Source organism: Sebastes fasciatus, chromosome 7 (genome assembly GCF_043250625.1).
Source record: "Sebastes fasciatus isolate fSebFas1 chromosome 7, fSebFas1.pri, whole genome shotgun sequence".
In the NCBI taxonomy this organism is placed as follows: domain Eukaryota; kingdom Metazoa; phylum Chordata; class Actinopteri; order Perciformes; family Sebastidae; genus Sebastes; species Sebastes fasciatus.
The window spans coordinates 3,951,484-3,965,498 of record NC_133801.1 but is presented as its reverse complement, the minus strand read 5'-3'; the positions used below and the strand labels follow the sequence as shown (position 1 = coordinate 3,965,498).

General features: G+C 40.8%; 1 protein-coding gene and 1 non-coding gene across 5 annotated transcripts; one reads left to right on the top strand and one right to left on the bottom strand.

The window, feature by feature from the left end:
• The first annotated feature begins 2,213 nt into the window (after positions 1 to 2,213).
• LOC141771776 (U1 spliceosomal RNA) lies at positions 2,214 to 2,377 on the top strand. The gene has a single exon (XR_012594771.1). It is a non-coding gene; the product is annotated as a U1 spliceosomal RNA (small nuclear RNA).
• A 7,654-nt stretch (positions 2,378 to 10,031) lies between these two features.
• Positions 10,032 to 14,015, bottom strand: LOC141770730 (uncharacterized). Of its 4 annotated transcripts, XR_012594615.1 has the most exons (7): positions 13,881 to 14,015; positions 12,642 to 12,953; positions 12,113 to 12,482; positions 11,812 to 11,935; positions 10,980 to 11,725; positions 10,477 to 10,839; positions 10,032 to 10,368 (listed from the first exon to the last, which is right to left on the bottom strand). XR_012594615.1 is itself a non-coding variant. In XM_074640578.1 (6 exons), the coding sequence occupies exons 2-5, from the start codon at positions 12,941 to 12,943 to the stop codon at positions 10,998 to 11,000; spliced, it is 1,524 nt and encodes a 507-aa protein (XP_074496679.1). In that variant the 5' UTR covers positions 12,944 to 12,953; positions 13,881 to 14,015; the 3' UTR covers positions 10,406 to 10,839; positions 10,980 to 10,997. The 4 variants fall into 4 exon arrangements, 3 of the variants coding, with proteins under 3 accessions (XP_074496679.1, XP_074496681.1, XP_074496680.1); XM_074640578.1 differs by lacking the exon at positions 10,032 to 10,368 and having other exon boundaries at positions 10,406 to 10,839; XM_074640580.1 differs by lacking the exons at positions 10,032 to 10,368; positions 11,812 to 11,935 and having other exon boundaries at positions 10,406 to 10,839.

Sequence of the window (14,015 nt, the reverse complement as noted above, 5' to 3'; positions counted from 1 at the left end):
ATCTGCAGATCGCAAATTTGCTGAAAAATTAGCGAATAAATATATTGTGTAGTAGGAGTGAATTTATACTTGCTATTACTTTCAATTTCAACCCCATCTATCTGTATCTGTACTTGTGTATTAATTCTACATTTACCAAATAACATTACTTTAGTTTTGTTCAAGTTTAATGATAATTTGTTTCTATCAAACCATGTTTTTAATTTGCTCATTTCTTTAGTGATGTCCTCCAGTAGTTGTTTTAAATTCTCCCCAGAACAGAACATATTTGTGTCATCAGCAAACAATACTAATTTCAATACATTGGATTCTTTGCATATGTCTTTGATATACAGTATAAACAATTTAGGGCCCAACACTGACCCCTGGGGGACACCACAAGCAATGTCCATGATGAAGATAAATTGCCCAACTTCACAAACTGTTGTCTACTACTTAAATAGCTTTTAACCCAATCTAATACTATACCCCTGATACCATAGCTTTCCAGTTTATTGATTAATATGTCGAGATTGATTGTGTCAAAAGCTTTTTTGATATCAATAAATACCCCTACTGCATATTTTTTGTGATCTATAGCGTTAGTGATTTTCTCAATTGATTCCATTATTGCCAGTGATGTTGATCTGTTTGACCTGAATCCGTATTGACTGTCAGTGAGTAACTTGTGCTTTTCTAAGAATGTGTCCAATCTGTTGTTGAAGAGTTTTTCCAGTATTTTGGAAAATTGTGGAAGTAAAGAGACAGGTCTGTAGTTTGTGAAGTTGTGTTTGTTCCCAGTTTTGTACATAGGTATGACTTTAGCTATTTTAATTTTGTTTGGAAATGAACCGGTTTGGAATGAGAAGTTACAGATGTATGTTAACGGTTTTGCAACCCCCTCAATGACCATTTTCACTAAAGTCATATCAATGTCATTAAAATCCGTAGACTTTTTGTTTTTACACTTATTAACAATATCCAATAGTTCTTTCTCATCCACTGGTTTGAGAAACATCTATCTATGTAATTTTTATAGATGTTTTACAGACGATTTCTTAAAAGTTTACAAATCATTTGGTAATCATTAACATATATATATTATATATATATATTATATATATATATATATATATATATATATTATATATATATATATATAATATATATATATAATATAGTACATAAAATGTTATAATGTGTGCAACAATAAACTCTTAATGAATAGTTTATTATGTAATCAGAATGTAATTGTTATCGTCTCTTATCAGATATGATACAATATAAAATTTATAAACTAATTATTTAATCTTACATAAACTAATGATAAAAAACAGAAATTATAGCATTACTAATAATTAGTAAACATCATTTACTATAACTAAATTGTTTGTTAACAGTAAAATAACTATCAACTAAGTTTAATTAATTATTGGATTTACCATTTATAAATGATGGTTATTATAAAGTGTTACCTACTGTTTTACTGAGTATCCCTTACCTCATCATTCACTGCCAGACCTCTATTACATTGATTGTGTGGACAATATTCTGCTCACCTCCAACACTTCCCTGGTGTTGCTTTTTTGCCTTTTGGCTAATCTATCTATGTTTCCCAGCCTGGTCTCTGCTGACATATCAAAAGAAAGGCAAATACACTGCATATGTGTGCACATCATTTTCTGTTAAAGTATTTCTTCTTGCTGTTGGTTCCATACAGAGAAGCACATAGATAAATATGTTAAATAAACAGCATTCTTCACACTCCAGAGCAATAGGTGGCAGTAGCAGGAACGCCAGTTGCCCACCTAACAAAGAAACAGGAAGTGGTTGTAATGTGAGAAAACACATGTGTGTGTTTTTAGTCTTTCCTCCGAATTATAAATGTGGATCAAACAGCTTTTGACTGCAGTATGATTTAGCTTTGTCTCTTTTCAACTTGCTGTTGGACTGTCCCTCATTTGTTGGAGTCAAATAGATACAACTGGTGATTTTAGGTTGGCTTTTGATATGGAAATACAGCATTGCATGATGGGAAATATAAGCATTTTTTCTCAAGTAAAATGTAAATAATCTTTGTTAGCCTTAGTACAAAAGCTTTTCTTCTATATTACACTCCTGTAGATTCTCAGTCTCCTTACAGTCTCTGGTTTTGTTAACTTCTATATTGTTAGCATCATCAGTCAGCATGGTATGTCTGTGAATCAAGTCCCTGTCTCTGATATGTACAACTCATACTTACCTGGCAGGGGAGATACCATGATCAAGAAGGTGGTTCACCCAGGGCGAGGCTTAGCCATTGCACTCCGGCTGAGCTGACCTCTGCGAATTCCTCAAATGTAGGAATCTCGACTGCATAATTTGTGGTAGTGGGGGACTGCGTTCGCGCTCTCCCCTGATAACATGTATAATGAAAATTCAAATAGCTTTGAACAGATACTGACTGCTTCGATGCTGTTCAAGCTTAAATAAAAGTTAGGATTGTTGCCATGTAACTGAGCTACTATTCAAGAAGCATAATAATATTATTAATATACCGTCACACATACCAGTATTTAGTTTATTTAATTCAGATTCAGTCAATCAATCTCTAATGTGAAATCTGTCACCACGACTCTCTGTTGATTTGTTTTGAAATCATCTGCAGATCGCAAATTTGCTGAAAAATTAGTGAATAAATGTATTGTGTAGTAGGAGTGAATTTATACTTGGTATCATTTAATAATAACCATCATTTATAAATGGTAAATTGTCAGTTAATTAAATTTAGTTAATATTTATTTTACTGTTAACAATGAAATGATAATTAATGTTTACTAATTATTAGTAATCCTATAATTTATGTTATTCTGACAGTTTATTGTTGCACACATTATAACATGTAATATACAATATGTATAAGTATGAGTTAATGATTAAGATATTATTTGTAAACCTTTAAGAAATTGTTTGTTAAACATTACAGAGATAGATATTTGTAACTTTTTGTTAATGATTAATAATTGGTTTATAAAGGTCTATAAACATTATTTGGATGCTATTATAAAGTTACAACTGATGATTATAATACCTTGTTAAATGGTTAATAAATACTTTTAAAATGTCTGTAAACATTATTTAGATAAAGAGTTAATACTTTGTCAATGGTTAATAATTGGTTTCTGGTCCACCTATCTATAATGTTTATAGATGTTTTGCTAATGATTTCTTAAAAGTTTACAAATCATTTGACTTATCATTAACAAATACTTAATATAGTATATAAGATGTTATAATGTGTGCAAAAAATAAACTGTTAATAAATAGTTTATTAATGTAATCAGAATGTCATTATCGTCTCTTATCAGATATGATACAATATATACTTATAAATTAATTATTTCATCTTACATAAACTAATGATAAAATAACAGAAATTATACCATTACTAATAATTAGTAAACATCATTAATTATAATTAAATAGTTTTTTAACAGTAAAATAACTATCAACTAAGTTTAAATAACTATTAAATTTACCATTTATAAATGATGGTTATTATAAAGTATTACCTACTGTTTTACTGAGTATACCTTAACTCATCATTCACTGCCAGACCTTTGTTACATTGACTGTGTGGAAAATATCCTCCTCACCTCCAACACTTCCCTGGTGTTGCTTCTTTGCCTTTTGGCTAATCTATCTATGTTTCCCAGCTTGCTCTCTGCTGACATATCAAAAGAAAGGCAAATACAATGCATATGTGTGCACATCATTTTCTGTTAAAGTATTTATTCTTGCTGTTGGTTCCCTACAGAGAAGGACATAGGTAAATATGTTAAATAAACATTCTTCACACTCCAGAGCAATAGGTGGGGGTAGCAGGAACGCCGATTGCCCACCAAACAAAGAAACAAGAAGGGGTTGTAATGTGAGAAAACACATGTGTGTTTTTATTCTTTCTTCTGAATTATAAATGTGGATCAAACAGCTTTTGACTGCAGTATGATTTAGCTTTGTCTCTTTTGAACTTGCTGTTGGACTGTTACTCATTTGTTGGAGTCAAATAAATACAGCTGGTGATTTTAGGTTGGCTTTTGATATGGAAATACAGCATTGCATGATGGGAAATGTAACCATCTTTTCTCAAATAAAATGTAAATAATCTTTGTTGGCCTTAGTACAAATGTTTTTCTTCTATATTACACTCCTGTAGATTCTCAGTCTCGGGGTTGAGCTGTACGGTAGTGCAATTGTCCCCCAACGCAATTGGTCAAAAGTCTATAATCTAAAGCGACAAGCAGCAGAATTATATTGAAGCAACAAGCACCAGAATTATATTAAAGTGACAAGCACCAGAATTAAATGAAAGTGACAAGCACCAGAATGATGTTAAAGTGATAAACACCAGAATGTTGTTGTTGAGTAGTCAGCATGATAGATTTATAATATAATAGGCATATATTCATCAAATATATGAAATATGGAGCAGACTCAGTCTTCATTTAGAACCCTGATATAGTGAATCCAGAAGAAAGCCATTATCCCTTGCTGGTTTCTGTTATTATTCGATGTGTTTGTTTATCATGCAAGCACAAATGTAATTTTATATGTAAGACTTCTTTAATCATTTTTGTGATGTGTGGTGTCACCATTTTCAGATAACATTTTATGTGCTCTTCAGCAGAGCAGCACCAAAATACTGCTGCCAAGCCATTTTAGGGAAACTGGGTGTAACTTTATAGATGAAGCCTGACAGTTCCATCATTTTCCACAAATATGATGTTTGACTTAGGTTAACTTCAGAATTATAGCAAACAATTCAAGACAGCAGACGCATACTCTATAAAACATCACATCAGCTGCTATACCTGTCTCTTTATACCTTTAGATCTTTATCATTTTCTTTGTATATGATTACAGGGGAGAGTGCGAACACAGGCCCCCTTTACCGGAAGGAGGACTGGACAGGAGGAATCTACAATACGGCTCACCCCCAATCCCCCCAAAGGTTGAGGACTGTTGATATCATCTGTATTCATTCCATTACAGATTTAAATTGTCTATTAATTGTGATACCTATTGAAGCCATTGAATTATATATATATTATATATTTGTGTAAGCAAATGCTACATAATACATGTCATTCATTCACTTGTTACTGGACAGATTTTTTTTCCAATGAAATACGGCTTATTCTATCAAAAGTATACTTGTAAGAAAATGCTTTGTCTTCCCAAATGCCATTAATTTACATTTGTTACATAAGTCCCTTATGACTATTGGGAGGCTGATTAAAAGTAGTTTAATTTGGTTAAAATATTGTGAATTTCAATGGAAGATATCGAGCTCAACCTTATGGAGAGCGTTTGGCTGGAAGACTGTTAGTAGATTTTTTATTACACCCGCTCAGAAGTCTCATCATTCAGGCTCTTCCAGCTGCTGGAGGAACTGTGGCTCCCAGGTAGCTAACCACTATCACCTGTTTTGGGCCTTTCCAAAAGTAAATTCTTTTTGGCGTAAGATTTACACGGAATTAGTTACTATATTTGGTACAAACATAGTTTTTAAGTGGGACGAACTACTGTTTGGTCTTCTACTTTCAATATCTACAAATATTAAAGCAAAATACTTATTTGGAATATTGAGTGTAGCTGCTAGAAAAGCAATCACTAAGAAATGGCTTAAACCAGATACCCCATCATTAGAGAACTGGTATGATGTTATTTATGACATATTTGTAATGGAAAGAATTACTTTCTCAATGAAGCTTCAAGAAAATAAATTTGAGGACATTTGGAAGGAGTGGAAAAAGTATATTCCCCCAAAACGCCCATCTTTTGTTTAATTTTGATTTTTTTCTAAATGTAATTTTTTATTGTTATTCATTTGATCTTATTTTACATGAAAAGCACCCCATGTTCTATTTGTGTGTTCTATAATGTCATTGTAATAAGTGCAAAAGTTGGTTTACCTCGTATTTGTATCTAATTAAGTATGTTTATGTAAATGAGTAAAACCAAATAAAGGAAAAACAAAATGTAAAAAATTAAAATAAAAGTAGTTTAATATTTCTGAGGCTGATTAAAGCTACTTTAATGTTTCTATTGCTATATATGCAAAAGTATCTGATATCATTGTACTATAAGTGCAAACAAGTAATCTGTCACTCTGTGCCCCTATTTTTTGATGAAAACAAATGTACCCCTATTGTTGCATTCATTAATTGATATTCCACAACTCATTGTTACTGTAACACAGACCATTTTAATGAACAAAGTGCATGAAATGGGGAAAACACAAAAATAAAATGTATGCAATTTGGAACGAAGCCTTTGTCTCCTACTCTGTCCCAGGTGCATAAAAAAGTGCAAATAATAAATAATAATAATAATAATAAAACAGAACTATAGTGCAGAAACTATAGAGGGAAAACACAAAAGAGGGAGGCCCAAAACAACCTGGAGGCGAACCATCGAAGGAGAAATGAAGACGAGAGGATACAGCTGGAACAGCATTGAGAAGAAAGCAAACAACAGAAATGAGTGGAGATCCTTAGTCCTTGCCCTATGTGCCACCAGGCACAGCAAGGACTAAGTAAGTAAAGTATAGTGCAGAAAATAAAGTATCACTGAACATGACTAAGAATGAAATGCCATAACAATATGAACATAAATATATACATGAAAATGAAAACTAACGAAAACTGGCAACAACACAACACAACAGTACAGTTCAAAAGACTATTTACAATACATATTTACAGATATATACAGCTTATTTACAGGTTATCACTCTAAGTTGTCTACAACAGAGGTGAAGTGTTCGTAGCTGTCGTACACTCTGTTGTCCAGACCTTTCGATGTGGACATCAGTTTTACAGGGCAGAAAGTCTTTTTTTTTGTACTTTTTATGTCCCTGTGTTGGTTGGCCACAGCATGCACAGACGGAAATTTTGCACCCGTGACATTTTCTCTGCTAGTCCTATGGGCTGCTCCTTCCCCTTACGCTTGTACTGCGTAGATCTCGACCAGGATGAAGGACGGCAGTCATGTGCAGCAGCAGCAGTTGATGTAGTCGGATCAGCAGGCATTATTGACGGAGCTGGACGAGCTGATGTCGTCAGACCAGCAGGCATTATGGGCCGTGTGGATGGGCCAGCAATGCCTGCGGTTGCTGTGGATGCAGAGAGGGAGGGCACAGGTCTGGTAATGGTAGAGGTGGCAGGGGTTTTTCTGACCGGCGGTGGCAACAGCACAGGTGGCAGTGGTGGTTGAGGCCGGGAGAGTGGCACGATCATGTCCGTCCTTCCCTTTAACACCTTTGTCCCTGCCGTGCTGGGTGTGGGCACATACTCCATCAGAGGGTAGTCTGGTGGAGCGAGGATGGCTGGCTGGTGTGGTGCTGGAGGGAGGTCTGCAGATGAGATGGAGGTGAGCTTTGTGATGAGGCCGGTGGGCTGTTTTGTGGCACGCAGGTTGAGGAGGCGCTCTTGACAACGGATGAAGTCCCGCACTGTCTTGATGTTGATTTTTGGCAGAGGAATGCCTGCTTTGCACAGGACTTGATCCTCCACCAAAATCCGATGCTGGATTCTCTCGTAGGCCTTCAATATGGTAGCCTTTTCAGGACTGATGCGAGACCCTTGAGGTGAGCGCAACCACAACAGTTTCACCAGCGTGTACATCAGCCTGTTGTGCTGAGCACTGATGTCCTGTTGTGCTGGTGCGTAGCGCTTGGCCATCTTTACCCTCTGTATCACAGCAGCATCAACAAGATCATCCCTCTTTGTGCGGCAGTAGAGGGTGTTGCCCCAGTGTGTTCTGTAGAGCTGATTGAACTGCTGCGGCTGCTTGTCATGCTCCTCCACTGCATTCCAGACTTCCAGGACCTTGTTCCTCTGCTCAGTGGAAAGGGACAGCTTGTCCTCTGTCAGGCCAATGTCCACCAACACAGAGCAGAACTTTTCCAACTTCTGAAAGCCAGGAAGAGGGGTTGGACTGCAGGCATCCTCCTGTTAAAAATTGGCATACAAATGTAAGTTGTAAGTAAATGTGTACATTATCCAACAAGTGAATTGCAATTTATTCTAGCAGACACACAGTTACTCACAAAGGCCGGAGGTTGAACAGTGGAGGTTTCTTCGCTGGTGAGTGTAATGTGGGGCACGATGGCATCCAGTACGTTGTCATGTGCCTCCACATCGCTCTGGTACGCCTCGTCTGCCTCGGGATCTGGATCGGGCTGCCCAGGCTGAACCACCTCCTCATCTGGATCAGGTCCATCGTTGACCAAGTCCCGAAGAGAGAAGGTTCCAGATTGACCCGTGCTCTGGCTGAACAGGTACTCCAACCCGAGCAGCTCGTTGGAAGGGACATCAGCAGGGGCCCGGAAATTCTCCTCCACTGCCTCTCCGAACAGCCGCCGACAACGGGTGTTGAGGCGGTCAATCAGCGGGGCAGAGTAGGTCCTGTGGTGCCGTCCTTTGCCACCAAACACGGCATCTGAGCTCCTGTCGGAGTTCCACCGTGCAATGCCACTTATCAGGTAAACCTGATAGGGCCGTGCTGCACAGTGGGGACCTGAGTAGAGCAGAGTAAAAGGTAAGTATTTCAATTTAGGTTTGTTGAACATCACAATAAAAGATATTAGAATAATGACAGGGTCACATATTTCATTTTTTACATGTATACAGACTAGAATTGTGTACCCGGAATCATGTGCGGCAGAGATTTGTGGAATCCTTCCAGGCTGTTGCTTCCACGCAGACCTTTGTAGTAGGGCACGTCCACATTGTTGATGGTTGTGGTACGCGCCACCCGATACATATTCATGTCTGGTGGATCCTGGATGCACTCCAGGTGTCTCTGCTGGCCTGCCCACATCTCATCAATGGCCTCTGTAAATACACATACATACATATATGCATACAGTGTGTTATGTTCACTTTGTATGCTACACTAACCGTATCGATGTTGTAATAATGTTTTCGCTGTCTTTTTTACCAGGTGATTTGAACAAGCTCACTCCACTCTCGTCCAGCCCGGCGGGACCTTTCAGCTCCTCGATGGCCTGCTGGATGAGCCGGAAGGTTTCCTGAGCCCCAAGTGTGACCCTCCGCACATGGTGTTTGAGCTGCTCCCTGGAAATGTAGAGGCGGATAACGTCTTTGTCTGAGACCGACTTCATCGTTGCCGGAGCCTTGGCTCTGACTGCCTTGATGAGCAGCTCCAGGTCTGTGCGGTTGTAGGCCAGCACTGCCCCAGCTAGAGCAGACTTGAACGCAGCGTACTTGCAGTGAGACTCTGTGCGTATGGCTGCGTCAAACCGGTGGATCCAGTGGAAGATGTCCAGACGCACAACCATCCCATTGTCCACCCAAGGCCGGAACAAAGTCTCCACTGATGTTGGGCCCTGTGCACGGCAACATCCCCTGTCCACATACAAGATCTTGGGGACAGATTGATTGGCCAGCCGGAACCTTTCCATGACTCCACGGCACATTGGTTCCAGCTTCTGAGTGGACTCCTCACAGGTCAGCACAAATGAAACTATTTGTGAGTGCTCGTTCCCGATGCTGGTGAACCACTCAGCTGAGCCATGACCCTCCCCAGACAGCTTCTTCACCACCTAAAAAAATATGTCAGGTTTGTATAATGTGATAACATCTCTTAAGATTGTATTGATGTGTTTTTTGTTTTTTTTTCATTTTACAACAGTATGAAAATATGTTTTGCATCATACATACTGTATGATGCAAAACATATTTTGAGCGTTATGTTTTGATTTACATACTTTCTTGGTGGAATCCATTTTCAGCACAGTGCCAAAGGTGGAGAGGATCTGGTTCCGGTAATCCTGCACATTGTTGGCTTCTGACAGCAGGAAGGCGTGGCGCAGGAGCCGTGCAGAGGGAAGCTCTCTTTGAGGAGGTGGAGCCTGGAATGTGTGACTGAATGCAGAGACGATCCCGCCGGGCTCCGCTACGGTCATGAGGAGTGTGGTGTACAGGTCCTTACGGTGAAGGTACTCCTCAACGTGATTCCCATGTATCTGACGCCACACCTTGACCATTGTGTTCCCTTCGGTCCGGTCCCTCAGAAGGCGCACAACATTCTTATCCACGCCACGCCTTTAAGTAGAGTCACAATCAATATGTTGCAATTTGTGATTACTTTCAAGTTTGTTAAATGCACACATTATGTTCAGTATACTCACTTGCTGGTGAGGATGGCAGGGAACATAGCTTGATGAGCCTCGCTAAGTTGCGATAAAATAGCGGGATCCCACGCCATCCACCGGCCCACCGTTCCACCTTCTCCGCTCCTGGCTGCCTTTATACATGGCCCACAGCCCAGGACCTCTGTGAGCATTGAGTACCAGCTGGACATATCACAGATGTGACGTACCTAAAGTACATTTTGGGGGAAAAAATCAAATCAAATCAAATAAAGGCAAATAGCAGCATAAATAAATATTCAACTGTAATGTAATAACACAGGGGAAGTGAGTTATACCCGGGTGTGGTAGCCAGACTTGTAGAGGTGCACATTCCGTCCTCTACCAGCACAGTCATCACCTCGAGGACACTTCAGGGAGTACCTCCACACTCCAACGGGGCGCCACACAAAGACGCGGCTCCGAAAAAAGAGCTGTGGAGTTGGCATAGCACCTCCAACATAGCCAGGAGGTTCTGGTGGGTAAAACCACATGCGGTCAGATTTCAACACCCGTCGCCTCTTCAACAGACCGGTGATGTCCGTGTAGAGTTGAACGGGGGTGAACAGCCCTCTTTCTGGGTCCTCTTTGAGCCAGGAAATGTCAGCAGGTGGGATGCCATTGGGGTTTTCCCACAGACGTACCCAACCCTCTATCTCCACCTGCAACACACATAACGCATACAAAACATTTGGTTATTATTGTGTACAAAGTATTGTTAAAACACAAACCAATTTCAAAAACATGTAAAAACAAATTGTTCTCATTTACATTGTTTTCATATAATGTGAATATCACTTACAGAGGAGTCTCTCAGAGGTTATTCCATATCATGACCCTTGGTGGTGGACGGGGTCTCTGTGGGCCTGACAGTTGCCTCGGACTGCTTGGGCTGCTGGACAGTGGCCCCAGGCCGCTTCGGCCGGATGGCGGCCTCGGGCAGCTTGGGCTGCTGGACAGCGGCCTTGGGCAGCTTGGGCTGCTGGACAGCGGCCTCGGGCAGCTTGGACTGCTGGACAGCGGCCTCGGGCAGCTTGGGCTGCTGGACAGCGGCCTCGGGCAGCTTGGGCTGCTGGACAGCGGCCTCGGGCAGCTTGGGCTGCTGGACAGCGGCCTTGGGCAGCTTGGACTGCTGGACAGCGGCCTCAGGCAGCTTGGGCTGCTGGACAGCGGCCTTGGGCAGCTTGGACTGCTGGACAGCGGCCTCAGGCAGCTTCGGCCGGACGGCGGCCTCGGGCAGCTTGGGCTGCTGGACAGCGGCCTCAGGCAGCTTCGGCCGGACGGCGGCCTCGGGCAGCTTGGGCTGCTGGACAGCGGCCTCGGGCAGCTTGGGCTGCTGGACAGCGGCCTCGGGCAGCTTGGACTGCTGGACAGCGGCCTCGGGCAGCTTGGGCTGCTGGACAGCGGCCTTGGGCAGCTTGGACTGCTGGACAGTGGCCTCGGGCAGCTTCGGCCGGACGGCGGCCTCAGGCAGCTTCGGCTGCAGGACAGCGGCTTCGGGCTGCTTCCGCCGGACACCGGATGGTGACTCTTGGGATTTGAGCAAATCTGAGAATTTACCAAACAAAGTAGTTTTGTATTATGATTTTTTTTTCGGAACAGTTTGATGTATATTAACTCTGTATCTCACTTACCTTCAACTGCCTGGCTTGCGGCTACCAGTTCAGCGTCATCGCCTGGCCATGATGAGGGGTCGAACTGGGAGGTGCTTGCCTGCTGGGAGGTGCTTGCCTGCTGGGAAGTGCTTGCCTGCAGTTGCTGGACAACAAATGTAATGTAACTATCTAGATTTTATGACGTACCAGTCTTTAATTACCAAAAGCAAACAAACACATTTAGCCAAACTGCTTTAAATATCAGTAATTTGAACAATTTTCATTTACTACGTTATTCTGCTCTTCCTGTTTCGTAACAAATAATCAAATCAAAACTTACTTGCTCCTTCTCCTTTATATATTTCTTGAAGCGCTTCATCTGCACACTCAAGATGTGGGTGACCGGTGTGTTCTGCCACCTCCTCACAGAGCTGTAGGCCTTCTTCATCACCTCCCTCTGCTCAGCACTGAATTGCTCAGGCCTGTCCTTCTGGGTGTGGTACTGGCTGTAGAGTTCCCACATCTCCTGAAAGGTGTGATGCTCAAATCCTCTCTGGCCGTAGATACACCTGTCGATGTTGGCCTCGAGGAGAGCGGAGACTTGTGGGAAGCTCTCTGCATATTCAGTGAGGTGGTCTTTCACCCACTGGTTCCCCAACTGTCCCTTTCTTTGTGGGTTTGTCACCTCTTCCCTGTGCTTGTCAAGCATGCTGAAATCATATTATACATCAACTTAGTATCGTCATCATTAATATCACAGCAATTATGCTAATGAGCAAGCAGATATACAGGTAATTTATTTTAAACATGCCATGAAAATGTTTTTTAAAATGCATAGCCTACAGTGGTATTAAATATAATATGCTTACTACTTCATGTAGCCCACATCATTTGCCACAAGCCAGTAAAATGGGGCATTCAGATACTGGCCGAACGGCAACACCAGCTTTCCGAGGCACTGCTGACGCGATGGCGCGGGGATGCCCTCTGCTCGAAGGAGCCTCTCTGCGTGTGCCAAGGCGGTGGTCTGGTTGAGCAGCTCCTGTGGAGGGTTGGAGAACACCAGCTTCTTCTCCCGATAGCACCGGGCCTCTTTGGTCGCGATCACCACAGCCTGTTGGCGATCCTTGGGGGCATCTGGGTTGTTGATCCGGATGACTGGGGTCGCCATCCCTAGTTAGCTAATTGAAAAACATAAAGAGCAATGCTACTACAACAACAGCAGCAACAACAATATGATTGTTATTGTATTATAATGATATATTAATCACTAATATAAAAATTAATGTTAATATATATAACAGGTATTGATACCCTTTTAGCACACAGCAAGGAAGAGGAGGAAGTGTCAGAGCATAATGATAACTGCTAAACCCTAATTACAGCTTCTTCTCATAACTCATAACTCCTGGGCCTACAGTACTGACTCCCATGCATCTGTCATTTTATCCACTTTTTAACTTCTCTTACCTTTGGCAAAGGTTTGGCTCATAGATTTGGCTTACCGATAAAACTGGAGTCAAAAAACACAATGAGAGAAACCATTGTAGTTGTTATATTCTCCTATGTTGAATACCATGGTATTTTGACAACAGGCAAAAATGATTAGTCTCCCTCACCTCTGAAACACTGGATAGGAGTTACTACCTATTCATTAATGAGTGATGAATTGTTTTTGGATGCCAAATAGATTTGGAGGTCAAGATTTGAAATGGTTGGTAACATATAATGTTAGGTCAAGGCAAACGTTATTATTAGATGTATTAGATATATTAGATAGATGTATTAGATTACGGTCCACACACTGTAATAGTTAGTAGCACATCAACAAGTGACATTTCAAGCTAATGCTCTTTTATACACTACAGTATCCACATAGTGGTTATAAGGAATAAAAGCTAACGTTATCATTCAAAAGAGGTTTTACTGAGAGATGCTAATCTTCACCTAATGTTATTTACCTGACCCGGTCCATAGGTCTACTTTTGTACGTTGGGACTTGAAAAGCAGGTAAGGTTTAACACGAGAAATGCCTTATAACGTTATAACAAAAGAAATATATCATTTAAATGAGTTTACTGAGAGAGAAACGCTAACCATTGACTTACCTGTAAACAACGTTTAGCTAGTTGACGCTAACGCTAACAAGACGTCCAGCCTCCGGCAAACGATTAAAAAGTCGATAAGAAAGAGACAGGCTTGATTTAACTTTGTAAACTAATTAATAATTTAAACACAGTAAC

Bases quoted from the DNA above. Each gene is read 5' to 3' on its own strand.
- LOC141770730 (XM_074640578.1), bottom strand. From the start codon at position 12,943: ATGGCGACCCCAGTCATCCGGATCAACAACCCAGATGCCCCCAAGGAT. The intron at 12,483-12,641 runs GTAAGCATATTA...ATATGATTTCAG, and splicing joins GATGTGGGCTACATGAAGTA to CATGCTTGACAAGCACAGGG. The intron at 11,726-11,811 runs GTAAGTGAGATA...GTAAATTCTCAG, and splicing joins CGCAAGCCAGGCAGTTGAAG to ATTTGCTCAAATCCCAAGAG.